Source organism: Vitis vinifera, chromosome 16 (assembly GCF_030704535.1).
Source record: "Vitis vinifera cultivar Pinot Noir 40024 chromosome 16, ASM3070453v1".
Taxonomy (NCBI): domain Eukaryota; kingdom Viridiplantae; phylum Streptophyta; class Magnoliopsida; order Vitales; family Vitaceae; genus Vitis; species Vitis vinifera.
The window spans coordinates 25,267,748-25,294,705 of NC_081820.1; the positions used below are offsets into that span (position 1 = coordinate 25,267,748).

Consider the following 26,958-nt stretch of genomic DNA (forward strand, 5'->3'; position numbering starts at 1 on the left):
TTTGTCTCGTGCTTATGCTTCATCATCAAGACAGCTTAGCCTAGGCTTCTACTCTACTGGGACTGGGGCCACTGGATCGAGTGCTACTCAGCTCTTGGATCTAATTCTTGAGGATATGGATCCCAGTTCTGCCCAATTCCTTAGTGGCCCTTCTGCACGCATTGGAGTGATGGATGGTGTTTCTCCTCATGGCTCTAAACTTAACTCTGTTTCATTTTCGTCAATGGCTCCTACCCTTGAAGTTCATCCAATGGAGGCCTCTAATGTTGGAAAAGGATTGGGAGTTGCTGCACTATCATTGCCTGCTGCTTTTACCACAGAACATCCGTGGAGTGCATCTCTAAACCCTTGTTGAATATTGGAGATGCATTGGATAAGTACCAAATTGCTGCACAGGAGTTGGAAGCTTTGCTAACCAAGGACTCAGGGGATGCTGAAATTTAGGGGTTTATCACTCAGATTCCCGAAATAATACTCAAATGTATGTGCCGAGACGAGGCTCCATTGATTGTAGCTCAAAAGGTGTTTTAAGAGTTTATATAAGAATGCATCAAACAGTCTACAGTGGAGTCATCACGTGATTAGAAGGCCTATGGTTTGGTGACAGTGGTAGTGACATGGACAAAGGAGAGAAGATGATAGATCAGATTCAAGAGATGGAGCCCACATCTCTGCCAGCATCATTCCTCCCTAAGCTCACCACTGCATGCTTCCAGTTGCATGGCCACCTTTGGCATGCAATTTTTTTCCTTTTCTTATGCCATGAGCTATCAACCTAGTTCATCATCCCTTGATTTTGAAAGCAGTTTCCCTATACCTCGTTTTGGTAAATACTTTCTCGATTTCAGGTTTTCAAATAATTCCAATTTCTCCATATTTCATCCTTAGAATTTTTAGGATCACCCAAGAGTCCCATTTTTAGTAAAACTTTGTTGTCATCTTTCCTTCTGGCAAACAATTTCTACATCCCCCTTGTTTTAAAATAAGCAAGATTTTAATTTTGTAATTCCAATTAATGGAATTTATGAAATTAATTCATGCTAAAATAAATCGAGCATTGGTGGGGGCCCACATAAATAATTTTATAATTGATTGACTGATTGATTGATTTGATTATCATACATGATTGATTTATCCTGCTCCCTGACATGCATGCTATCATTCCTTAATTGTGCACTAACTCTCTCTCTTGATAGCGCATGGTGGCTCGTTACCCAAGTATGTACCCACTTTCACTTTGATCAGTGTCTATGCATGTTCTGATACCCACGTGTGCATGATTTATTCCGGGTATTCGTTGATTTACTCATCCATTATCATTATTGTTTCATCTCATTAGTAGAGACCCGACTTTAGGGGCTTAGAGGGGTGCTACGGTCTTTACCGTACCTTTCCGAATAATAACTTGACCCCCAAACCCAATCCGGTTTTTCACAGACCATCTTTTCCAAAATAAGGAGTCGGACTTAGAGTTTTTCTTTCTTATTTTGTTTACCCTTTAAAATAAAACAAAAATAAGTGGTGACTCCAAGTCATTTTTCTAAAACAATAAAAATCATTTTTCAAATAATAAATCGAGTTTGCCATCGAGTGGGAAACACATGAGTCGAAATGCGGGATCCACACTTACATTCTCATTGATAATGTGGAATATTTATATATAAATACATTTCAATTTTACTATAATTCAAATTCTATCTTCTACTCTAATTCAAACTAATAGTACACTTCTACTCTAATTCAAACTTTATATTTTACTCTAATTCAAACTAATAATTAATAGATAAATATTAATAGTTAAATTAAGGATAAACTAATATTTAAATTATTTAGTTTCTCTATTATGCCTCCACAAGATGGGGCTCTAGGAGGAGCGTTGAATCTTGGCTTGAAGAGTGAGAAATCATGCATGTGGAAGAGGCTTGGTGAGCGCATCAACTAATTGATCTTTGGAGTAAACATGAGCCACACAGAGAGCATCACTTTGAACTTGTTCATGAATAAAGTGATAATCCAATTCAATATGTTTCATGCAGGAATGAAAGATCATATTGGAGTTGAGATGAATAGTATCAACATTATTGCAATAGATCATAGACACTTGTAGAACATAAGCACTAAGTTCAATAAGAAGTGAACATACCCAATGTAATTCTGTAGATGTATATGCAACAAAACGATATTCCACTTTAATAGAAGAGTGTGCAACAATTCTTTACTTCTTAGAACTCCATGAGATAGGATTATGACCAATGTAAACGATGTAAGCACTTATAGAAGTAAAATTATCTTTAGCATGAAAAGAAAAGGAGAGTTGCGATAAAGAACCAAACCATGATCATATGTGCCACAAAGGTACCAAAAAAGGTGTCTGACAATAGTTTAATAAGCACTAGTAGGGTGATGCATAAATTGTGAGGGTTTACTCATTGTAAAAGCGATTTAAGGTCGAGTGAGAAATATACTGAATATTGCCAATAATAGTATGATACTCTGTTGGATTAGAGAGGGCGGTACCGGTATAGAGTTCAAGAGTTGGAGATGTAGTAAGTGGTGTGGCGCTTGGTTTAGCATTTGACATGTGAGTGTGAGCTAAGAGATCGCCAATATATTGATGTTGAGAAAGAAATAATCCATGACGATGGTGTGTGACTTTAATGCTAAGAAAATAAGAAAGAGACTCGAGATCCTTAAGGGAGAATTGTTGGGCAAGATTAGGATGAACTTTTACACAACACCATCACTGTCACTTGTTATGATAACATTATCAACATAAACAAGGAGATAAACCATGACACCACTAGTGTTGAGGACAAATAGTCAAGTGTAAGTATGAGAGTTAGTGAAGCTAGAGGTGAGAAGAAACTAGTGGAGCTCATGATACTAAGCATGTAGTGCTTGCTTGAGACCATAGATAGCTTTTTAAAGTTTGCACACATAATTAGGATGATCACAATCAATGAATCCCAATGGTTAAGCCATGAAAACATCTTCAAACAAGTGGCCTTGAAGAAAAGCATTATTAACATCAAGTTAGTATAGAAACCAAGCATGGCTGATTGTAATACTAAGAACAAGATGTATAATGGTGGGTTTGACAACAGGACTGAAAACATCATGACAATCAATGCCCGGTCATTGCTGAAATCTTTTAGTGACAAGATGAGCTTTGTACTTGTCAACAGAACCATCAGGTAAATGCTTAATGTGAAAAATCCACTTACACCTAAGAAGATTGTGCTTTGGATTTGGGGAAACAAGTTCTCGTGTACCATTTTGAACAAGGAAAGTAATAATACACTTGGAGACTTAGTTATCTTCTTACAAGGGCTACAAATGAACTAATTATCATTCTTAGTCTATTTCATGCTTCATTTCAGATCTGAATTTTTCTTACTTGCTCTATTGTTGTCCAAATTTCTTAATCATTTTTCATTCTCTAATCATTCTGCCCAACAATTTGAATAGAACCTCCAAATAATCATCCAAATTTTCAACTCTTGACAAGCAACCACACTTGGACACTCATAGTTCCATTCTCCTTACAGTATAGGATTCTAAACTTCAGGAATTTTAATTTCTTGTTCAGTCTTGTTGTCTACTTTGCATGTTATTGGTAAGATAATGGTAGCTCCACACAAGAGGAATGACATGAGTAAGGTACATGTTGCTACAAGGATGAGATGGAGACCAAAAAATTCTGTCATGATTTGAATTGTTGCCCAAAGCAGGTTCTCTCATTGCCAAGGTATAACTCTCAAATTAAGCTCATTTGTAATGTATGGGAAAATTATATGCTAATAATGTTCGAAAGCTTATGGCTAGTGAGGTTTGTGTATATATGAATGTGCTTTTGAGTTTTGAACCTTAATTTACAATCTAGAGATTAAATATGGAATCTTGTGTTTTCTACAAATGTTGGAGATGTTACAATATTAGAATTGTTGATTTTCTATGATGCCTTGATGTCTTTTGATAAACTTAGAATGAATTGTGGTCTTGGAAAGGGAGGATTTCATCAATAAGAATGTAAGAAAACACCATTAACACATGTCAATATGAAAATGACTAAACTGGGGCATGAATACAAAAAATGTTAACCTTGTACCTATAGTAAAATAATGGAAGTTCAAACTCTGGAAATCATGTGTTTTTCCTTTTTAAACTGATCCATGCATGGAAACATGAAAAAGATTGCTGAGGTTGTGGCCATTAACAATATATACCTAGAGGGATAAAGCAACATCATAAAGAGAAAATTTGGAAAAGGTACACCCTTGGGCTAACCTAGATCTACAAGCTAGGACAAGAATTGGTCATAGCCATGTACCTACAAAACCTACTTATAATTTCTAGGGAACTTCAGAGTGCATACACGTGTGTGTGTATACATGTTTGGATGTATATATATGTTTACAAGATAAAAACATAACCTTGTACTAGATGTAGGCAAAGGTATTCACTAGATACAAAAATTTCCTTGTGTCACTTGTTGAGACCAGAGAAATACCTATTTGGATGTGGTGATTAGATTTCAACATAGCCTTCTTGATGGTTTGGTTCTTGAATTATGAGGCGGTGGTGTCTGTTGTACCCTTAAATTTTACTCCGTATGAAGTAATTAATTTATGGAGGCAAAAATTCCTTGTATCATGAAAGAAATAGCAGTTTCTTGTTGATACTATTTTGTTTGGATGTTGGGTTCCTATATTGTTCAAAATGTGATTTTGATTGCCTGATTGTTGCAACTCACATTTCATTCGTTGTTTGTATTCTGCCTGTAGGGTAATATGATACTATCAGATATTGGAGTTGCTGAGAAGTGAATATATCATTCTACACTCAATGGTAATTATAACCTGCCTAGTGTAACGTAATTGATAATATCATGGCCTTGCCCCCTAGTCCCAATTGGTTTCTTTAGTTTTTGTCCATGAATGACACTTTATTCAAATAAGCATTGGTGTGGTGTTACTCATGTAATTTTTTTTCTTATTCATAGAAAAAATAACTATTTAAATATGTTGTTCTATGTCCTCATGGATCTCTGTTAACAAAACATCAAATCTCAGAGCTTCTTAGCCTTTTTTTTTTAGTGTCAAGTCATTTTCTCAATATATTGATCTAAAAAATCTCTGTTGTGTTCCTACAAGTTTGTTTTGTAGATGCTAATTGGGATTCACCATCTGTATATATCCATTATATGATTCTATTATTTTTTTACTGGAAAAAAGGTTTATAATAGATATCATGTTTAGGAGAAGGATTTTTGTTGACCTATGAGTTTTGTATTTCTCCAAATTTTGGAATATTACCGCGAAGCTTTTGTGTCAATCTTGAAGGGGTTAGCCCTTTTTTTTTCTGTTTACCCAATCTAAACTTGCTATTGGTGTTGAAAGAGATCCAGAAAAAATTGTCATTCAGTTATGAGGTGGTTGGGATAAGGTCAAGCTACTATTGCAACATGAAATTGCATGTAATATCAAAAGAAAGATTATGCTTACTCAAATTCTTAGAAGAAAAATGTTTCTGATCCACACCATTTTTATAGTGTTTTGAAGGATTTAATGGGGAGCCTCACAAACGAGCGTCACAAAAAATGAATAATGATAACTTATAGCTGTGGCCAACTCCAAAATGCAACTATATGCCATTTAGCGGGGGCCAAAAACAAGATGCAGTTGTAAGAACCATTTGCTGCACTTTACTATGGTTGCTACTATTACTTTAACTTGTGTTTATGGTCACTTTCACAACTGCAGCTATAAGAAATTGTTGCACCACCTATGGCTACACCATGTAGCGGTCAACTTGGTGTGCAACCATAATTTGCAGGCACATTATTTCTGACCTCTAGTGAGGGTCACTAGCCGCTGCTATAAGGCATTATTCCTGTAGTGCTCCCTCTTACTATTTGGGCTTGGTTAATATCATACTAGTTTGAAAATTTTGGGTATATGGTTTCTAGAGATGCATTTGAAGTTCATTTGTTAGAGAATATTTGAATTTTGGGAGTTGGTAGTGGAGTATTAATTTTCCAAGGTTGAGATTTGTTGGTTTTTGGTGTAATTAGTATTCGTTAGTTTAGGGATTCCTTGTCCCACATGGATTATGAATTGGTTTGGTCAATGCTTGGAGGCTTATATATAAGCCCATGTCCTTTTAGCTATCTTAGTGGCTTTAGCCAATATTAGTATAAAGAAAGCTCTTTGCCAAGTAAGAGCCTCCTAGTTCGATATTCTTCCAATTTTGTAATTTTCTAATTTAAAAGTTAATGAATTGATTGCTATTTCCCAAGGACATAGATAAGACACTCTTATGGTACATCATAAATATTATGTCCTTTCTTTTATCTTTATTAATCTTATTGCTTTTCTTTCTATTTAGAGTTAGTTTACTTTGTTTTCTATTATATATATTTGGTGTTATTTAAGTCATGTGAGGCTATGCAATACAACAATAATCATTTGAGTACTATGGAACTAGGCCTTAAAACATTAATTGATATTCCCGTTTGGTGCTATTTGAATCATTTAGAACATAGGTAATAATTATTACATGTTTATATGCTTGTTGCTAGGGTACCTTGCTAGGGTACCATGCCAATGCCTCAAGACAATATTACATTATATGGACCTTGCAAGAGGAGTTATAACCCATACATTTAATCCAAATTACAAACATATGATATCATAGGAGATAGCATGCAAGTGGAAAAATGCTATGCTACCTTCCATCTAATGTAATTGTACCCATGGAATTGCACAAGGAAATTGGTGCTTCTATTGGATTGCTCATATGATCCTCAACTAACATTTCCTCAGAGTATAGAGTAGGCTTCGGAGGCATTTCTAATAGCTCAACCTCTCCTTCCAACATCTCTAAAGCTTTGCTCATTGAAGGACGATCTATGGGCTTCATCTGTATACACCATAGTGCAACTATCACCATTTTCCTAACAAGCTTCTTTTCATCTTCAGTGGCATCTCCCAAGTCTATGTTATCTCCTTGATCATATCTATCATAAATCCATGATGGAAAATATATTTGACTCGAGTGCGCTGCATTTGCATTCACATTCTTTCTTCTCCCCACCATCTCCATTAACAACATTCCAAAACTATAAACATCAGCTTTGTATGAGACACCTCCAATATTTTTATAGAACAATTCTGGAGCAATATATCCCAATGTTCCTCGTGCAGCAGTGAGAGACACCATACTTTCATCTGTTGAATACAATTTTGCAAGGCCAAAATCTGAAACTTTTGGTGTAAAGTCTTCATCAAGAAGAATATTGTGTGGCTTGATATCAAAATGTAGAATTTGCATGTCACAGCCTTGATGTAAGTATTCAATCCCACGCCCCACTCCAAGTGCAACCTTATACAACCTTTCCCAGCTTAAAAAAGTGTTATTTTCTTCTTTAAGAAAAATAAACTTATCAAGAGAACCATTAGGCATGAAGTCATATATAAGTGCCCATTTTGATCCTTGTACACAAAATCCTACAAGTCTCACCACATTAACATGGTGAATTCTTCCTATTGTTGCAACCTCATTGATGAAATCTTGTCCATTAGCTTTTGACATGACCAGCACTTTCACAGCTACAATGCGACCACTTCGAAGTTTTCCTTTATATACAGAGCCAAAACCTCCTTGACCTAATTTATTCGCAAAGTTATGAGTCATCTTCTTTATGTCTGAATACGAGTACTTGATGGGTTGGAGATTTTTTTGACTCCGTAAGAATTCTTCAATGCTATCATCTAATGATAGATGTCTCCGGTGGAACTTGTAAATCAAATAGGCGAATAGACACAACATCCCGAGCATAGTCCTTCCTATGACTAAACACAAATCAAATGTAAAAAAAAATGATTATTTTAAGAAAAAGGAACAAGATATCAAAAACAAAGTTAAATCCAACAAATACATATGGTAGAAAAAACTATTCTACCTTCATATAAAGTAAAACACTAAGTTGTTGTGTTGTTAGAGAGCCATATAAAATAGCTACTTTAACAATCACTTTACAGAGTACTGTTGCTTGGGGAGCAATTTGATGGAAGTACTGGGGCCTTGGATAAGAAGACCCCAATTTCAATTTCATTGTTTTGACTTCTTTATATGTTAGTGGAGTTGAATTACATTTAAATTTGGGAGAAAATTTTGAATTACATCTAAATTGATTTTGCTTTGTACAGTCAAACAAAGCAAAATCAATTTGAAGTTCACTGCACAACCTTCAAAATGCAAGAATTCCAAGAATTTTCATATCAACTCTTTACAATATTGTTTTTACAAAAACTTAGTAGTTGGAATTTAGGAGGCTTACCAATAATACGCAGTATCCAGCCGCCTAGTAAGGAAGAGATGTAACAAATTAAAAATATGGACCAATATAAGTGAGAGACATAAATAACATTAGAAGAGGAGACATGTAAGTGAAGAAAGTCTTACCAATCATCGAGGTGTTGCAGGGATAGTAAAATTCGCATTTACTAAGTTCTTCTTGAAGTCCTATATTAAACCATTCGTGCCATGTTAGTCACAAGGAAGAATGCCCTTGATTGCCTAAATTTTAAATTTATTGAGAAGCAAGAAATGGAGAGATTAATTAAGATGAAAGAACTCTAAATAAATCTTTTGTCTTATTCTCATGAGAAAATAATAATTGCAAGAAGCATCCTTACCTCCAAATTTTAAGGTGTAGGGAGAAAGTAACCCCCCTGTTAACAATGAATTAGGAAATTTTGTAAAAAAAATAGGAAAAATGAATAAAATAAAGATTTGATTTCAAAGAAAATTTTAGTTGAAGCCTTACTAAAGAAGGGTAGCAATAAATAAATTCTTATAAACTTCCAAAGCCCTGTCCAAAGCCCTGCAAGATTAAACCAAACAAGTGAAATTAGGGATGGAAATATTGAAGACTAATGCAAGGAAGATAAGATGGTTAGGCATAATCAGATTTTCAGGGAATTAATTTCCTATAAAATCGCGTTTCCTTGATTGCAGGCACTGTAACCCCAACTCCAAAGATCAAGTATGAGGGCATCTTATACTCACCATTTTTCTCTGGAGTGTTGCCAGTAAGGTCGGCCCATGACTTGCATTCAAAGCCGACGTTCCCAGTGAAATTTATATCGTAGCAATCTTGCCCTATCATTTCGCATTGGCGGTGGCAGAAGAGAGGCAAAAATGAAAGCTGAAGCCCCAGAAGCATATAATTTTGCAAATCTGACATCGAAAGATTGCTGGGCTCTGGAAGTGACTTCAACGGTTGAATAATAATAGATGTGCCGATGGTGCATGAATACGGAATATCTCCCACCGACACATAGTCTCCGACAACTGCATAAGCGTATGTTGGTGAGGAAGAGGAAGAGCCTCTAGTGTTGCATGGAATTATATGAAGGTAGTTGTCGTCCCTGATTGACTGCTCACAGTTCATCAAAACTATTGTATAGAATATTGGTTCAGAAGGATAAGGAGAAGCAGGATTCCATTTATAAGGCAGAGTATAACCAGCACTCCATGCAGAAGACGAATCATATGGATTTTCTTTGTAATATGCACCAATGGAATTAAGAGGACTGGAGATCCAACAGTTGTCCTTCTTTCGCCGAGGATCCACTACCCGAATTGTATAATTCTGGTAGTTGATCTGGGTAACTAAGTATGTCCCACCATGAAGGTTTATCATAGTACGATTGTTTTCACAAATCAATTCATACTCAGGGTAACCGCAGCTGCGGGGATCGTCTTGTAATCGAAAAGGGTAGGAAATGTTCCTCATATCTCCGCAGGAAGAGGGGCTGCATATCTGGTACTTGTGATGCTTAGCAACACAAACTGAAAGGAAGCAGGCATGGATGACTACTGTCATGAGGCCTACTCCCACGAGTTGTGCCTCCCTTAACATTATCAAATTTTAGAGAGAGAGAGAGAGAGAGAGAGATGCTCTGTTTTTGGGTTGTGAGTTCCACAGAGAGAGAGATACTCTGTTTTAATTGCAGCTTTCTTCAACATGTTATTCTTCCCCAAACTGTTTGATTTTTCAACTGGGACCACACTTTCATCCCATCACATCCAGCCAACTGTGAGCTTCCCATTATTTAGAATCACTATGTTAAAAATGATGCTTGAAGTTATTATGGTTTATATTGGAATTGTTTATGTTTTAAATATTACCTAATTTTTAGGTCTCAACAATGGGAAAAGGATAAAGAAGGATCATCTTTATCATCTTTCTTTACTCATACGGCATGTTAGTAAATACTGATAGACCAATTTTCTACAATTTTTTCAAGTAAATTTTATATTCTGAGATAAAACTAAATTTTTATTGTAGCAGTCCTCCATCTTTTTTGTATTCCCTAAAAGCACCTGCTTCCTAAACAAACAAAGTTCTTCTCCCTTTGTACAAAATTTTCAAATCTAATTATATATATAAAGTAGGGGAGAAGCAGTGCAAATTAAAACTATAGAGATAAGCAGTTGCTTAAAAATGGGCATCTCTTTATTCTTCTTCTTCTTGTTTATGAGATTGTTTGCAGAGATTAATGGAGGAAGCCGAGATGATGAGTGCAAGGCGTCAAGGTGCAGTCACCATGGTCCAGTCATCCGGTTTCCGTTCCGGCTAAAACACCAGCCAGAACACTGTGGATATCCGGAGTTTGAGCTATCATGCTCAGAAGAGAAGCGGACCATACTAGAGCTGCCCTCTTCAGGAAAGCTCTGGGTGAAGGAAATAAATTACACTTCTCAGGAGATTGTTCTCTGGTACCCGCGTGATTACCTTCAATGGCAGATTCTAAACTTTAATTTATCTGCCTTTCCCTTCCAGTTCAAAGATGAGTACACATACAGCAACTTCTCCTTCTTCAATTGTTCTGAAGATATAACAAATCAGCTATCATATGCTGATAATCAACTTTGGTCCATCCCTTGCAGTATTCTCTCAAGTAACCCAGTTTATGTCGCTCCTTCCTCTTACTCTCTCGCTGAAGTGAACTTATCCTCTTGCCGGAAGATTTTCAATGCTACACTCCCAGAATATTATACATATAATTATATGGTTTATCATGAAAGGGAATTTTATATGAATTGGTCAAAACCTATGTGCGGAAACTGTGAAGCAAAAGGAAACAAGTGCCAACGGAAGAAGAATAATAGCAGGGAACCTGAAATCGAATGCATTGATAAACCAGCAAAAGGTACTAAATCCCGCTTCTTCATCATTTTCACCTTGCAAGCCCTTTCTTATCTCCTACTATGATGTTAATATGCACATGAAATTTTCTATAGTATTCTCTGTTTGTACCATAAAATTGGATTGAACCCTTATGGATGTGAACCAAATTAACTACTATAGTAATGGATCTGAACATGCAATATTATTTATTCATTACAAGCTAGCTACAACAATTAGGCTTAGCTAAAACAATCGAACCTGTAGAAAGGACTGCAAAGGCCAAGGTTGAAATCCAAATACACCAAAAATAACTATACTCATGTTACAACGTCATGTAATCTATTATGATTTTACTAATTAAAAGAATACAAAAAGCTAATAAGTTTACTATCTTTTACAGGTGCTCCAATGGATAAAATGGTGCTTACAGGTGATTTCCTATTCATATTCTTTTCAATAATGAGGGTGACATCATGATGATGATTCTTAGTTTGTCTTTTTTTTTTTTTTTTCTTGTTTCATTTACTTATAGAAACTTTTTTTCCCCTATGTGCAGAAGCAATCCTTGGTTTCCTTCATTTCACTTTTGGAATCTTTATAATATTTATTGTCTATCGCTCTAATAAGTTGAAAAGAGAGCATAGAATAAATATTCAAAAGTTTTTGGAAGATTATAGAGCTCTGAAGCCCTCAAGGTACTCCTATGCTGATATTAAAAAGATCACAAATAATTTCAAGGACAAACTAGGTCAAGGAGGCTATGGGACCGTTTATAAAGGAAAGCTCTCAAATGAAGTTTTTGTTGCTGTAAAGATCCTTGATGGTTTCAAAGGAAATGGAGAAGAGTTCATTAATGAAGTAGGAACAATGAGTACCATACATCATGTTAACGTGGTTCGGTTGCTCGGGTTTTGTGCAGATGGATATAAGCGAGCTTTGATTTATGAATTTTTACCAAATGAGTCACTAGACAAGTTTATATTTTCAGCATTTGGTAATAATTATTCTCTGGGTTGGCATAAGCTTCAAGAAATTGCTATTGGCATAGCTAAAGGTATTGAGTATCTTCACCAAGGTTGTGATCAAAGAATCCTTCATTTGGATATCAAACCTCATAATATTTTGCTTGATCATAACTCTAATCCGAAGATTTCTGATTTTGGTTTAGCCAAATTATGCTCTAAGGAGCAAAGTGCAGTATCTATGACAGCAGCAAGGGGAACCATGGGTTATATTGCACCAGAAATGTTATCAAGAAATTTTGGGAATGTATCTTATAAGTCAGATGTTTATAGTTTTGGTATGTTGTTGATCGAAATGGTAGGGGGAAGGAAGAATATTGATGCTACAGTAGAAAATACTAGTCAAGCATACTTCCCAGAATGGCTCTACAATCATTTGGATCAAGAGCAAGAGGTACACATCCGAATTGAGGATGAAAGTGATATTAAAATAGCAAAGAAACTAAGCATCATAGGGCTTTGGTGTATCCAATGGTATCCAATAGATCGTCCTTCCATGAAAATTGTGATTGGAATGTTGGAAAGAGAAGGAGGCAATTTAGTTATGCCTCCTAATCCTTTTACCTCCATGGGACAAACAAGGACAAGTGTTAGAAGACGCATAACATCTATCCAACCAGAGTTGACAGTCATAACAGAAATAGAATAAAAAGTTGTCTATTGTGAGTGTTTAATTTGGGAAATAATCATGTTATAATAAATGGTGATAATGTAATCTCGTTATTTATTGCTATAGTTTAATAAAATAAGCTGCTTTTGAGGCTCCACCTTTATTAATTGTTTCTTTCCTTGCACTAATTGAGATCTTCTAGTAAAGTTCGTAGATGGATTTCAAAAAATAAAAAATGTGGAAGACTCTTGTTCTCCAAAGAGAGTAGGCTTTGAGGTTAGGTAAGCAATTATAAGGGAGCTTATTAAAAAACTAGCCTGAAACAAATAACCTCAGTCATTATGTCTTGCTTTCTTGGGAGAAGCTTCAGTACCATTAAGGTAGCTAGGAGGAGTTGAGAAAAAAAGGGAAAATTTTATGTGGACAAGTTTTCATCTTGGAAACTTGTGCTTTGCATCATAGAAAGAATAAAATGAAATATTGAGAAGTTTTCATAGACTTATTCTCATGTGATTTGTTGCCTTGTTACTTGCGAAGATCTCGCAACATTATTTTGCATCTTGCAAATTAGATATGAGAAATTGCAAGGTTAGGTTCTCACAAGAAAATTTGAGGCATGGTGGATAATATTTTCAAAAATAATTTTAAAAAATAAGTTTTTGAGAACAATTCATAAAAACAATTTTATATCTTTTTTAGGAATAAAATTCTATTTGAAATTCTAAAAAATGGTTTTCTTTATTAGTTCTTGGTGAAAGTAATTTACCATGCAAAATGCAATAAAAAAAACACCAATCACTTTGTTTTCATGACATTTTTATTCTAAAATCTGCTAGATGTATTTTTGAGGTTGGAAAATTATTTTTGTTTTAAAAAAGAAAAACTAATTTTTAAAATATTTGCAAACAAACCTTCAGTGTGTTAGTTGAAAGTATGTCTTTCCTGATCAGAAACCACTTAGATTAGTTCTTTGGGGGTCAAGGCTTGTTATTAAAAAGTTTCCTAACTCAACAATGGATATAACTACATTGTTGAATCATGTGAACCCTATTGCTATGTGTCTACTTTTTTTTAAAAATAAAAATAAAAAATAAAATAAACTTTAAAATTTTTAAGTCATCCCCATAAGCATCATCATTTCAAGAAGTCTTATGAATTTTTTATAATCGACTATTTCCCACTAACAGTCGTGGACCATATAGTCCATTGTATGTATGTGACCAATTTCTCACTATGTTTCATTCTTTGTGTAGTCCACTATATATAGGGTCTATTTTCAATTTGTGTGGTTCATACAACTATATAGTCCTTTATATACATGTGACCATTGTACCACTATGATTTATTCTTTGTGTGGTCTATTGTATATGGGGTCTATTTTCAATTTGTGTGGCTCATTGTATATAGGGGTACTCGTCGAGTTCATTTTCTTGGTACTAAATGGAGATTTGTCCTTGCACTTGGAGGGACTTGATTTCTTTGCCTTCTGAAATATCCAATAAGCTGGATGAGATAAAATGAAGAACCCATGAACCTCTCAATTATGAATTTGTATGAAAACAAAGGAAATGGATTTTAGGAAGATGATAAATTAATTGATTTTTTGGTTTTGTCCTGCTTGATTGACATTAAAGCCACCAAGCTAGTTCATAATATAACTACTTTTTTATGAATTTCTAAACCGCCAAGCTAGTTTAACAAGTTCGATCTATCTTATCTATACAACTTTTTCCATGGAATATTAGGTACCAATCAATTCTTTTAGCAATATGTTGTCATCTCCATGGAATATCTCAGTCATTGTGTTATGAATCTTATCATATTTTTTGGATACTGATTATGACAATGAATGTCAATTGGCGTTCAACCTCTCAAACTTGACTAGTTTAGTCTCCTATGTCCCTAAGGGCATAATGAGGAAAGAAACTAATGCATGTATCATTTTTTAGGCAAGGGATTGCAACTTGGACTCATGAGAGATCATTTTTTGTCTGTAATTGTATATCTTTCTCTACATGCCTACCTTTAGAGTAATTTAGATCAAGTGACTTTAAATTATTCTATTTTTGTGAGTTTCAATTAGCATTCTAGTTACCTTCATGGAATTTGCTTTTAATAGTGAAACCTATCTTGATGGCCCTTGTATTTTCCAATTTGGAAAAAGATGCCTTTAGTTAATCAATGTAAGGCTGTCCAAATTCTAATTTTAGTTTTTATTAATTTCCTCGTAAATTGTATGATTATTATTATTTTTAATGATTTTTCTCTTAATAATAAGGAAACAATAAGCTCTTTAGAGGATCTCATTACTGAATAGGAAAATTAGTGGCAAAAAAAGGAAAATTGATATTGTAAGCCTGAACTTTTCCAATGATATTTGTTTAATTTATCTTAAAACTAAATAAATTGTAATTTGACTTAAGTCTAAATAGAACTTAATTTTATTAAATATTTTATTATGTTTTAAAACTTCTGTTAAAAGATAAGCATGACCTTAATTCAAAAGTGAGCCTAACAAATATTCTATTGTACAAAAATCCCATTCATCATGAACCATTGATTACAACATTTGCTAACTACACATTCATAAATAATAATAGAAAAGAAAAATATTTTTTTCACTCTAATTATGAAATGATTATGAAATTGACTTGTAAACAAGTGAATCTTAGTTTAACTTGTTCTTGGCAAGTGAAACATTAATGATTCTTGTACATGGGTTATTAGTTTTAAGATTTCATTGAAACTAGTTGCTTACAAAGGGGGAACACCATGACTAAACAAAACAAAGGGAAGGAGGGAAAATTTTATGGAGAGAAAATCAATATAGAAAACCAGCGGATCAAGAGGTTTGGGTTTAGATTTTGCTTTAACAATTGTCTTAACCTGTTAGAGAGTTTCAATGAAGGATCATACACTCATCATGTAATATAATTTCATCTAGATTGATTTGAAGTAGGATATAGGATAACCATAAAATCTTAACAAAATTTATTTTACCAAAAAATATTTTTAGTAATTTCAATCCTCACCTTAATCAACTTGCATGAGTTATACTTTTTATGGAATAACAGGTTTCTAAGCAAATACTTCATGTTTTAATTGAATCATAACTTGTTCATGACTTCATAGAATAAGACATTTGTTGGAACCTTGACACTAGTTTAATGCATTTTGTCCTATGTATAGACTTTTTTTTTTACTAGACTTTTCCTTTTATATATATATTCATAGAATAACATGTATGAATGTGGCTTCTCTACTTTTAGTATCATTTAAAAAAAAAAAATTACGAGAACAGTATTAACATATTTCTTTATTATTTTCTAGAAAAAAGTATTTGTAAACTTAATTTAAAAACAATTTTCTTATTCTATGTTTCCTCAAAGTACATTGCAATATTTTGAGTTCATTCTTGATATATATATATATATATGTCTCTCAAAGTGGTTTTGAGTTTAGCATAATGATCTTTTGAGTAATAATTGGTAGAAGCATCAGACAAACTATCTTTTATTTTATTTTTAGTAATTATACATCTTTATGATATATTTCCCATCTCAGAGTAACTATAATGATTTCTCTCCCTTCTTTGTGTGTTTTCTTTCTATGTCTTACATTTTCTAATCCAAGACCACACTTTTGTATTTTAACCTTTATCCAACTTACAAGGCTTTGGAAATACTCATGGGCGCCATATTTTTCAAAATAATTGATTCATATTTTAGTTTTACAAGCAAATCATGACAATCTTCTTATTTTTTGTTTACTTTATCTAAGGGTGCATGCTATGCTTTTAAGGTCATATTAACTTTATTAATTCTTTTTATCATATCAGAATTTAACAATCTCATGAAAAAAATGGAATCTACATATATTTTGGATAATATATTTATTTCTTATATTTATTAGATATTTCTTCAAAAAAATTTCATGTTAATCACTTTGAATAACCAAAATAAAAAATAAAATAAAAATCTAATTTTAAAATGATAAAATTTTGGTTCCAAAAAAGAAAAAAAAAATGCATATATATATATATATATATATATATATATATATATATATATATATATTGTCCAATTTCATTAATATTTCGTCCTAGTCTAGACCGTAAATTAAAAATGTTCTTAATTTACATAATTTCATCATCTACATTTACATGTGTTTAACATTCATAAGAAGATTATAAATAACATTTTGTGTTTTTTTGACAATGATAGTGCAAACCAAGCAAATTTAAATATTGAATTTTCCTAGTTACTTAAAGAAGTTGCCAAGGAACCTTTGCAATAAGATTAACTAATATCTTATTTGGTCAGTCAAGCAAGACAAAACCAATATATATATATATTTATCACGTTATTGAAATATTCTACCCACTTTTCCACTAAAATCCATATTTGAAAAGTTCATAGATCCTTCCCTCTGTCATATCTCTTAATACAAAGGAGTCAAAGTCTTCCAAGTCAAGTTCATTGGTAGACATCTTTTTTTTTTTTGGAAATTGAGACATGTATAATGGACCATATGACTTATGACAATATAGTGGTCAATATTAACAAAACCAGTCTTGTTGGAGTTGTTGAAGGAATATGATGCTATCCATTTATTGCTAAGAAAATTTATTGGTAGGCCATTGTTTGAAATTGACATGTGCATATTGGACTATATGATTTATGACTGTGGTGGTCAATATCAACAAAGCCGGCCTTATTAGAATTATTGAATATCAACAAAGCCGACCTTATTGGAATTATTGAATATCAACAAAGGCGACCTTATTAGAATTATTGAAGGAATATGATGCTTGAAAGCGACTAGCTAAGAATTTTGATCCATGTACAAGGGTTGTTGATGTAGTAATGGGCATTTATATTCTCCAAAATAATTGATTTGCATTTTAGTTTTATTTGCAAATCATAACAACCTTTTTATTTTTTATTTTTTTTGTTTACTTTATCTAAGATACATGTTATGTTCTTAAGATCATATCAACTTTATTTTATGTTTGGTTGAAAAATAGATAAGAAAAATGATTATTCATTTTATTTATTATATCCATTTATATGAGATTTAATAATCTCACAAAAAACATGCAATATAGATGTCTTTTATAAAAAGAAGAAAAATCTCAAATAAAGAAAAATAAAATTTTTATTACAAAAAGAAGAAAAATAAAAGCATATTTATATTATAATACAAATTTAAATTATATATATATATATATATATATGAAATACAAATTAATATTTTATCCTAGTTTAAACCCTCAATTAAATATGATCTTAATTTATATAGTTTCACCACTTTGTATTTGGTTAACATTCATAAGATAGTGGTACATGATATTTGGCTTTTTCTTACTACATGAGGAAGTTGCCAAGACACCTTCATAGTAAAGATCAATCAATATCTTATTTGGTTAGTCAAGCAAGACAAAACTCAAAAAATTATTTGGTTAGTCAAGCAAGACAAAACCCAAAAAATTAATTGTCGGCTTTTTGAAATATATCACCCACTTTTCCACAAGAATCCATATTTGAAAATTTCAAAGATTCTTCCTCTATCACATGTCTTACCGTCAAAGTCTTCCAAGGCAAGGGCTAATATCCATTTATTATTGAGAAATTCACTCGGTAGGCCATTGTTTGAAGTTGGCACATGTATAATGGACCATATGATATATGATTTATGACAATATAGTAGTCAAAGTCTTATTGGAGGGCTATGATTTATGACAATATTGAATTTAACAATCTCATGAAGAAAAATGGAATATACTTATATTTTGGATAGTAAATTTATTTCTCATATTCATTGGATCTCTAAAATATTTCTTTTCGAAATATTTCATGTTAATCACTTTGAATAAAAAAAAAATTAAAAATCTAATTTTAAAAAGATAAAATTTTGGTTTCAAAAAGAAAAAAAATGTATATTTATATGATAATATAAATTAAAATATCACACACACATATAGATTTCATTAATATTTTATCCTAGTCTAGACCATCAATTAAATATGACATTATTTTATGTAATTTCATAATTTGCATCTACTTAATATTTATAAGAAGATGATAAATGACATTTACCTTTTTCTTGCAATGATAGTACAAACTAAGCAATTTTAAAGACCGAACTTTCCTGGCTACTTGAAGGAGCTATCAAGGCACCTTCATAATAAAGATCAATCAATATTTTATTTGGTTAGTCAAGCAAGACAAAACAAAAAAGATTATTTGTCGCAAATTATTCTGCAATCACATGTCTTCCTGCAAAGATGTTAAAGTCTTCCAAGGTGAGGACAGATATCCATTTATTGGTAAGAAAATTCATTGGTAGGCTATTGTTTGAAATTGGCACATGTATAATGGACTATACAATTGATGACACTATAATAGTCACCGTCAATAGTCTTATTGGAATTATTGAAGGACTATGATGCTTGAAAGGGATCAACTAAGATTTTTTATGGAATTTATATTCACTCCTTCAATTTTACACTAAAAATGAATAATAATGATAGACATATACTATAAGGTGGCTTGAATTCTTAAACTATCAATTGAAAGACATTCACTAGACCAGCATGTTTTTGTTTAGGTGCTAGCCTATGCAATCTGCTAAGGGTTGGTGATAAAAAGACAATAATCAAATAAAATCAGTTGAGTTGGTCATCTCTTCATAAAAGTAATTTATTTAATTATTTGTATGATTTGAGTTGTGAAAATGGAAAATTTAATAATATGATGTTGTTTTAAACATTAGTCCATTTCAGCCAAAACATTAACATAAAAGGCTTGTAAACGAGTTCATTTAGTTCCAAAATGCCTTCCAGAGGAGCAAGCCCAATAATAGGCTGATGGGGTAAGCCTAGTGATCAGCCCATACACAACTAGGCTATTTTATTCGATTCCAAAATGCCATTACTCCACTGGTGGACCCAAGGTCCCTAGCCTTGGGATTTTGGTTTCTGGGTTTTGGGCGACAAGGTAACATGGGACCCTAACCTTATGTTTGCCATTTGCCCTGCACGTGATTCACATGCAATCAACAATAGTTGTTACAAAGTTAGTAGATTGTCCATTCGGTTGTTGGCCTTTGAGATTCTCTAATCCACCCAAATGACCAAACTACGTCTCACAAAAACCCCCATCCGCAGCCATCGAGCATGAGCATTTTGGTCCAATTGAAATTCCTTTTGTTATTGTGATCATTATTAGGTGAATACTACTAGTCATGCAAAGTACACATCTGGAATTTCATTTTTGTTTTGTTTTATTTTTATTTATTTATTTGTGCTGGTCTGTTGTTATGCTTCGCTTGCAAATTGTTTGAAATCTGGACCGTGACAAAGGCCCACTTCCCCACCGTTGGTAGTGGTTCTGTGACTATAGGAGTACCTGTTGTACATGTATGGGGTAGCATGCCACGCCGGTGACTCAGATTCTGAATTGACAAGCCAATGCCACTTCATGGTAAAAAAAAAAGAAAATAGCGTGATTGGGCCGTCACTTGAGCAAACAAATCAGAGCTGTGATTGATTTGATTGATGGATGGTTCGTTCAGTAAGTTTACCACCTCCCTCACGGTGCCCATACACAACGACACAGGCCAATTTCTACCTATAGTGATACTCTATGTAACATGTTAACATTTCTACTTGATCAAGAAGCAACAAGACCATGGCTTCTTAATTATCATGCTTTTTACTTGACTGACTACATAGCATGGTGGGCTATAAAAGCACTGTATGGAATTATCACTCACTATAGCCTGGTTGATCATCCCATCGATCATCGTGGACCCTATTTCAACATTGATTGAAATCAAATGAACCACACTGAAAAATGTAAATTGTCTGAAGGAAATGCTATACTATAAATGATTAAAATCCTTGAGGCTTGTACAACCTATTGCCAATACAATCTTAGTGAAGAGCCTACCATTTTTTAATCATTTTAATAAAAAAAAAATTTCGTCAAAGTCACCATCACAGTGAATGGATACATTATGAATATTTCCAAAAGCACATAATCAAAATATTCAATATCTTGAAGTTGTAAACAAAGAATTCCCCTAGTAAAATTGCATAGAAAATGGGAAATTTTTCATAGACTCTCCAAAAGAAAAAATGTTAACATCATACATTTTTTGTAATTCCAATGACTGATTTTGTTTCCACATGGTCAATCATACACATGTGAACTCATTTCAATTCACATTTTTGTGTGGTTCAATGTTCATACACATGGCCCACTATTAATTTATAGTGATGGAATCTATACATATGTCTTTTGAAATGAAGACCCTCTTGTAGCATCATACATCTTTGGTAATTCCAATGACTATTTTTGTTTTCATATGGTCAATCATATACATGTGAACTCATTGCAATTCACATTTTTGTGTGGCTCAATGTTCTTACACATGGGAGACTATTAATTTATAGTAATGGAATCTATACATATATGTTTTTTTAAATGAAAACCCCCTTGTAGCATCATACATCTTTGGTAATTCCAATGACGGTTTTTGCTTCCATATGGTCAATCATATACATGTGAACTCTACAATTCATATTTTTTGTGTGGTTCGATGTTCTTACATATGGGCCACTATTAATTTATGGTGATGGAATCTATACATATATGACTTTTGAAAAGAAGACCCCCTGGTCAATCTTGGCATTCTATTGAGGTTTGTCCTTACATTTGGAGTATTTGATTCCTTTGCCTTTGGATATGTGCAATGAGATAGATGGGAAAGGGTGAAAACTTCTTAATGGTGGATTTTTTTTTGTAGAAAAGTAGATGAACTAGATGTGATAGATGGAAGGTGAGATCTTCCTAATGGTGGATTTTTCATGGAAAAGTAGATGAGCCAGATGTGATAGATGGAAGAATGTGAGAATTTCCTAATGGTGGATTTTTTGTTTGAAAGTAGATGAGCTAGATGGAAGATGGTGAGAAGCAAGTCAGTTTCGTTTTGTCTTAATTCACTTTTCAACATTGGCATCCCTTATGGCCTATCGAGCACGCGGTACAATAAATTAACTTGACTCCAAAAATCCATGGTTGAGAAATTCACACATTTCCTATATCACATCAAGCTCATTACACATTTGTAAAGAGATGACAAATTTTCATTTAAAAAGATAAAATTTTGGTTTCAAAAAGAAAAAAGAAAGTATATTTATATCATTATATAAATTAAACTATTACACATACACATATAGATTTCATTAATATTTTATCCTAATCCAGACCATCAATTAAATATGACCTTAGTTATGTATGTGTATATATATATATATATTAATATTTCGATTTTATTTAAGTTTTAAGTCTACCAGGTCATTTGCACAAGGAAGATGATTACATATAGTGTACTTGGGACGCGTGTACTATTCCCATCCCGGGGGTGAATGATCATAATTGTACCTCACCAGCCTGAGAAGGCAGAGGGGTCGACAAAGCCAGCTCATGCAGACAAAACGGTCAGCAATTGTGGGCCATCCGGCCTAACGACAAACTTGATGATGAAACGAACTTGAACTCACTCATGCCACGTTTCCACATTTCATTGGGTTGACTTGTAAAACTCAAAAAGTTTGGTCAGCCTAGCCAATTAATACTCAATTCTGAGCTCGGACCCCATCACTCGCAGCTATGGCAGAGATCTCTGTGCCCCTAATCTCTTTACCACCTTCACACCCATTTGATTTTTTCATCTGAATTTCACATTTTCTCGCTTATCATTCTGGAGATTCATCAATATAATCTGTAAAGTTTAGATTTCCACAAAGTCCTCTCTTTTTAAGCGTGCTTAAGCTCATCTAAAAGTGCTTTTATGAGAATCACTTATCAATTATTTCTTTAAAAAATAAATACTACAATGAATTTTTCAAATTTTTAAAAATATTTCATAAATTTTGTTAAACCCTTTTTTTTTAAAAAAAAAAAAAAAGTCACTTTTCATGCTAAAAGCATTTGCTAAAATTATTACCAAACAGACTTTTAGTATTGTTTCATAGCACATGCTATGGCTGAATTATATTGGATATATTGGAATGCTATAGAACGATCTATGTATATATTCTTATCCTCTTCTATTTGTACCCAATCTCAAATGCAGCACATTAATAATATTGATTCCCATTTATTGGAGAAGAGGTTCCATATCAGGGTGCAAAGGAATATGGCATGGGCTAATATTGTGTAGCACGTACCTTTTTCTGGCTTCTTTATGCACTCAATTTCAGATTACATGTCATTACTCATCTTCAGCCTGCATTTCGCACCTTTTGCTTCACAATTTCCACACACAGGTTTTGACCAATTCATGGAAAATCTAGATTCCCCATATTCTATATTTAATGGGAGTGAAGCTTCGGAAATCTAGCAAACAAAATATATTCATAAATAAATTAAAATAGACATTGCTCATAGATACGTATTGAAATACAATGTATGGTATTATCGACATAATTCATGTAGTATTATGGTCCTATCACATCTAGCACATTTCACATTTCTAAAGATAAAAGAAATAGAGTCCTATAAATATAAGGACCAACTTACTTTTAGTGTCAAGAAAATTGACTCGATGGTTTTATTTGAAAAGTCATATTCAATAAATAAAGCATCAAAATTGACCACATGTACAATGGTCCACAAAAATTATTGAAGGAGTGTGATGGCTGTAGGAGACCATTTTAAAATTTTGAATATTTATTTACTCCTACAATTTTATGCTCATAATGAATTATAGTAATAGACATATACCAAGGAAAGGTTTGAGCTCTCAAATTGTTCCTTCTTTGTTAATTATTTCTCTATTAAAATGCAACTTTTGATTTGAGAGCCTAATTTAAAGTGTGAAGGGTAAGATCAAAGTCCTAATTAAATTTCAACAAGGAGTAGAAATCTATGAATGGAGAGATCAAAGTGTCCACTAATTCGAAGAACCATATATGGAATGGTGCAATCCAATGTCCAAGAATGTAATTGTAACCTTTAGAGGGCCCAAGGACACTTCTCTAACAAAAACTATATGGAATTACTTACAAAAGAAATGTTGTAATTGGCACTATTGTTCCTTGAAAGCCCAGATTACTACTAGCAACAAGTTATAACAAAATAACTTACTTGAACATCTACAACCCTAATAATTATTTTTGTAGAATACTTGAAAAAAAAATAGAACTTCAAAGGAAATGGAGGATTTTCTTTGATAATTTTACGGGCAAGCAAGAACACTATTCAAACATCTAAAATGATATTTTATTACTTGTACATAACCTTTCTTACAAGAAACCAAACTATTGTTTGAAGTAGAAACTTTATTTTATTACATACACTGATCTCATAGAAACCTTACACATAAGACACAATCACACATTATTATTGGATTACAAAATAAGCAACTAGATGGAGTAGGACTACCTTCCATTTAAGCTGATTGTACCCATGGAATTGGATGATGAAATTGGTACCTCTACCATGGATTGCTCATGATTCTCGATAGACCATAGAGTTGGCTTAGGAGGCATTTTCAATAGTTCAATCTCTCCTTCAAGCATCTCCAATGTTTTGCTCATTGAAGGACGATCCATAGGCTTCATTTGTACACACCATAGCGCAACTATCACCATTTTCCTTACATACTTTTTTTCATCCTCAGTGGCATCTCCCATTTCCATGTCCTCTCCTTGATCATATCTATCATAAATCCATGATGGGAAATATATTTGACTTGAATGCCTTGCAAATGCATTCACATTCTTCCTTTTTCCCACCATTTCCAATAACAACATTCCAAAACTATAAACATCAGCCTTAAATGATACACCTCCAATGTTTTTGTAGAACAATTCAGGAGCAATGTAGCCCAAGGTTCCTCTAGCAGCAGTAAGTGATACAATACTTTCATCTGTTGAGTATAATTTTGCAAGACCGAAATCTGAAACTTTTGGTGTGAAGTCTTCATCGAGAAGAATGTTGTGTGGCTTGATATCAAAATGAAGAATTTGCATATCACACCCTTGATGTAAGTATTCGATCCCACATCCTACTCCAAGTGCAATCTTGTATAATCTTTCCCAACTCAAAGGAATGTTGTTGCCTTGATCAAGAAAAACAAACTTATCAAGAGATCCATTGGGCATGTAGTCATATATAAGGGCCCATTTTGATCTCTGTATGCAAAATCCAACAAGTCTCACCACATTAACATGATGAATTCTTCCAATTGTAGCAACTTCATTCATAAAATCTTGCCCATTAGCCTTTGACATAACCAACATTTTCACAGCTACAATGCGGCCACTTCGGAGTTTTCCTTTGTACACAAAACCAAAACCTCCTTGACCTAATTTATGCTTAAAATTATAAGTCATCTTCTTTATGTCTGAATATGTGTATTTGATTGGTCGAAGATTTTGGTAGTTATGTAGGAATTCTTCAATATCATCATCTAATGATAAGTGTCTCCGTCGAAACTTGTAAATTAAATAGGCAAAGAGGCACAAAATACCAATCACAGCTCGTCCGATAATGATCATGGCTACATATAAATCACATGTTAAAGATATGAAAAACGTCAGAGGAAGATTTATAATCATCTAACCACATTCAATCATCAAATCCAGCAAATAGAATTAGTTTTGAAATGGTCATTTCACCCATATCTTAGGTTTTGGATTTCCACTCAAACATAGTTATGTGACTCTTTTTCTTTTGGGTGACAACATGATATACATAAAGGATGGAATAATCAATTGAGAAAATTTGTTTTGTTGTACAAAATTAAGGAATGAAATTAGATGCCAAATTCCAACTCTATTCTTCAATTTCCTTGTACTCTAACAAAATCTGGGAATAATTTGAAATCAAATATATCACAAATTTTTTTAAAAATAATAATAATTTTATTTGAAAGAAAATTTTTGAATTTCACAAATTGGAATTTCAATTTATGATTCATTTTGTACAACCAAATGCATTGCCAAACTTGATTGTCGGCTGTTATCTTGAATGAAAGGATTCCAAAAGTGCCAGGCAAAAAGAGGTATAAGACGTGTGCAATTATATACTTATTGAGATCTGGAAGCCTTACCCATGAGTTGAAATATCAAGACTGCCCCAGCTGCAAATATGAGAGGAACAAAAATTATTAAGTTCAAGAAAAGAAAGATTCATACATATGATAGATTTAAAATGAGCAAGAAACAAATACAAGAGAAATATTATTACTGCTATTGGTTTTGATTAAAAATTAGGAAGAGATGGATAGGATAGAAGAGAAAGGGTAATATTAATAATAATAATCATCCTCATAGTTATTATTAGTTAAGTGGACGAAAAATCCAATCATTTATTATACTATTGATTAATTTAAATATATTTTCTTTATTCAGCTATGACCTCAGTCTCAAATGTCTTATAATATTTTTAAAATTTTTAGAAATTTATTATATATATTTAAATTAAAAATAAAATTAAGCACATACCACATACTGACTATTGTGGGATTGAATGTGTAATTTAGAATATCAGTTCTTTATTTTATTCATTTATCGTGAACTCCAAAAATAAATTATCATTTCATTTTATCATCAAATTAATAATTTTTTATTATTATTATAAAGAACTTCTCAAAGCTTACCTTGTAAAGTTGTTACGCCTCCATCCGAAAGATATCCGAAGTCTGCAGGTTGAAATTCAGTAAATATGGTCAATGGTAAAAGTAGAAGAAGCTTTTGCATTTTGCTCTATGTGACTGCCAACTAGACAATGATATTAAGCAGCCCACAGGTACCATCTTGAAATTAATGGAATGAAAATAAAAAAATAAAAAAAAATAAAAAATCTCTTTCTTTCTTCTACAACAAATGGAACTAATAAGCCTTACATTCGATAAAAAGGTCCACACCTAATATATATCCTGTTAACAGAAAAACAACATAAATTGAATTTAACATGAGAAAGATAATAGAAGTAAAAATGAACATGAAAGATAATAAAAGTAAACTCCCAAAGTCTCACTGATATAGAGAAAGAACCATGTCAGATAGGAAAAGAACCCATCTGCAAGATCAAACCAATTAAGCAAATATT

The 26,958-nt window shown here is 32.9% G+C and overlaps 3 protein-coding genes across 3 annotated transcripts; 1 reads left to right on the top strand and 2 right to left on the bottom strand.

Moving 5' to 3' along the window:
* Positions 1 to 6,541: 6,541 nt before the first annotated feature.
* On the bottom strand, positions 6,542 to 9,982 carry LOC100853806 (LEAF RUST 10 DISEASE-RESISTANCE LOCUS RECEPTOR-LIKE PROTEIN KINASE-like 2.3). The gene is made up of 6 exons (XM_010664514.3): positions 9,073 to 9,982; positions 8,831 to 8,887; positions 8,700 to 8,735; positions 8,467 to 8,526; positions 8,342 to 8,365; positions 6,542 to 7,853 (listed from the first exon to the last, which is right to left on the bottom strand). Exons 1-6 carry the CDS (start codon positions 9,926 to 9,928, stop codon positions 6,727 to 6,729), a joined length of 2,160 nt encoding a protein of 719 aa, XP_010662816.1. The 5' UTR covers positions 9,929 to 9,982; the 3' UTR covers positions 6,542 to 6,726.
* Positions 9,983 to 10,413: 431 nt separating this feature from the next.
* On the top strand, positions 10,414 to 12,987 carry LOC100853763 (rust resistance kinase Lr10). The gene is made up of 3 exons (XM_010664515.3): positions 10,414 to 11,222; positions 11,601 to 11,630; positions 11,757 to 12,987. The coding sequence occupies exons 1-3, from the start codon at positions 10,514 to 10,516 to the stop codon at positions 12,869 to 12,871; spliced, it is 1,854 nt and encodes a 617-aa protein (XP_010662817.1). The 5' UTR covers positions 10,414 to 10,513; the 3' UTR covers positions 12,872 to 12,987.
* An 11,114-nt stretch (positions 12,988 to 24,101) lies between these two features.
* On the bottom strand, positions 24,102 to 26,919 carry LOC100853733 (rust resistance kinase Lr10-like). Its single transcript, XM_019226187.2, has 5 exons — positions 26,887 to 26,919; positions 26,753 to 26,785; positions 26,507 to 26,548; positions 25,958 to 25,987; positions 24,102 to 25,405 (listed from the first exon to the last, which is right to left on the bottom strand). Exons 4-5 carry the CDS (start codon positions 25,959 to 25,961, stop codon positions 24,282 to 24,284), a joined length of 1,128 nt encoding a protein of 375 aa, XP_019081732.2. The 5' UTR covers positions 25,962 to 25,987; positions 26,507 to 26,548; positions 26,753 to 26,785; positions 26,887 to 26,919; the 3' UTR covers positions 24,102 to 24,281.
* Positions 26,920 to 26,958: the final 39 nt, after the last annotated feature.

Coding starts and splice junctions, on each gene's coding strand:
- LOC100853763 (XM_010664515.3), top strand. CDS start 10,514: ATGGGCATCTCTTTATTCTTCTTCTTCTTGTTTATGAGATTGTTTGCA. Junction 11,223..11,600: donor CATTGATAAACCAGCAAAAG/GTACTAAATCCC, acceptor TATCTTTTACAG/GTGCTCCAATGGATAAAATG. Junction 11,631..11,756: donor GGATAAAATGGTGCTTACAG/GTGATTTCCTAT, acceptor CCCTATGTGCAG/AAGCAATCCTTGGTTTCCTT.
- LOC100853806 (XM_010664514.3), bottom strand. CDS start 9,928: ATGTTAAGGGAGGCACAACTCGTGGGAGTAGGCCTCATGACAGTAGTC. Junction 8,527..8,699: donor CTACACCTTAAAATTTGGAG/GTAAGGATGCTT, acceptor GGTTTAATATAG/GACTTCAAGAAGAACTTAGT. Junction 7,854..8,341: donor CTGGATACTGCGTATTATTG/GTAAGCCTCCTA, acceptor ATTTGTGTTTAG/TCATAGGAAGGACTATGCTC.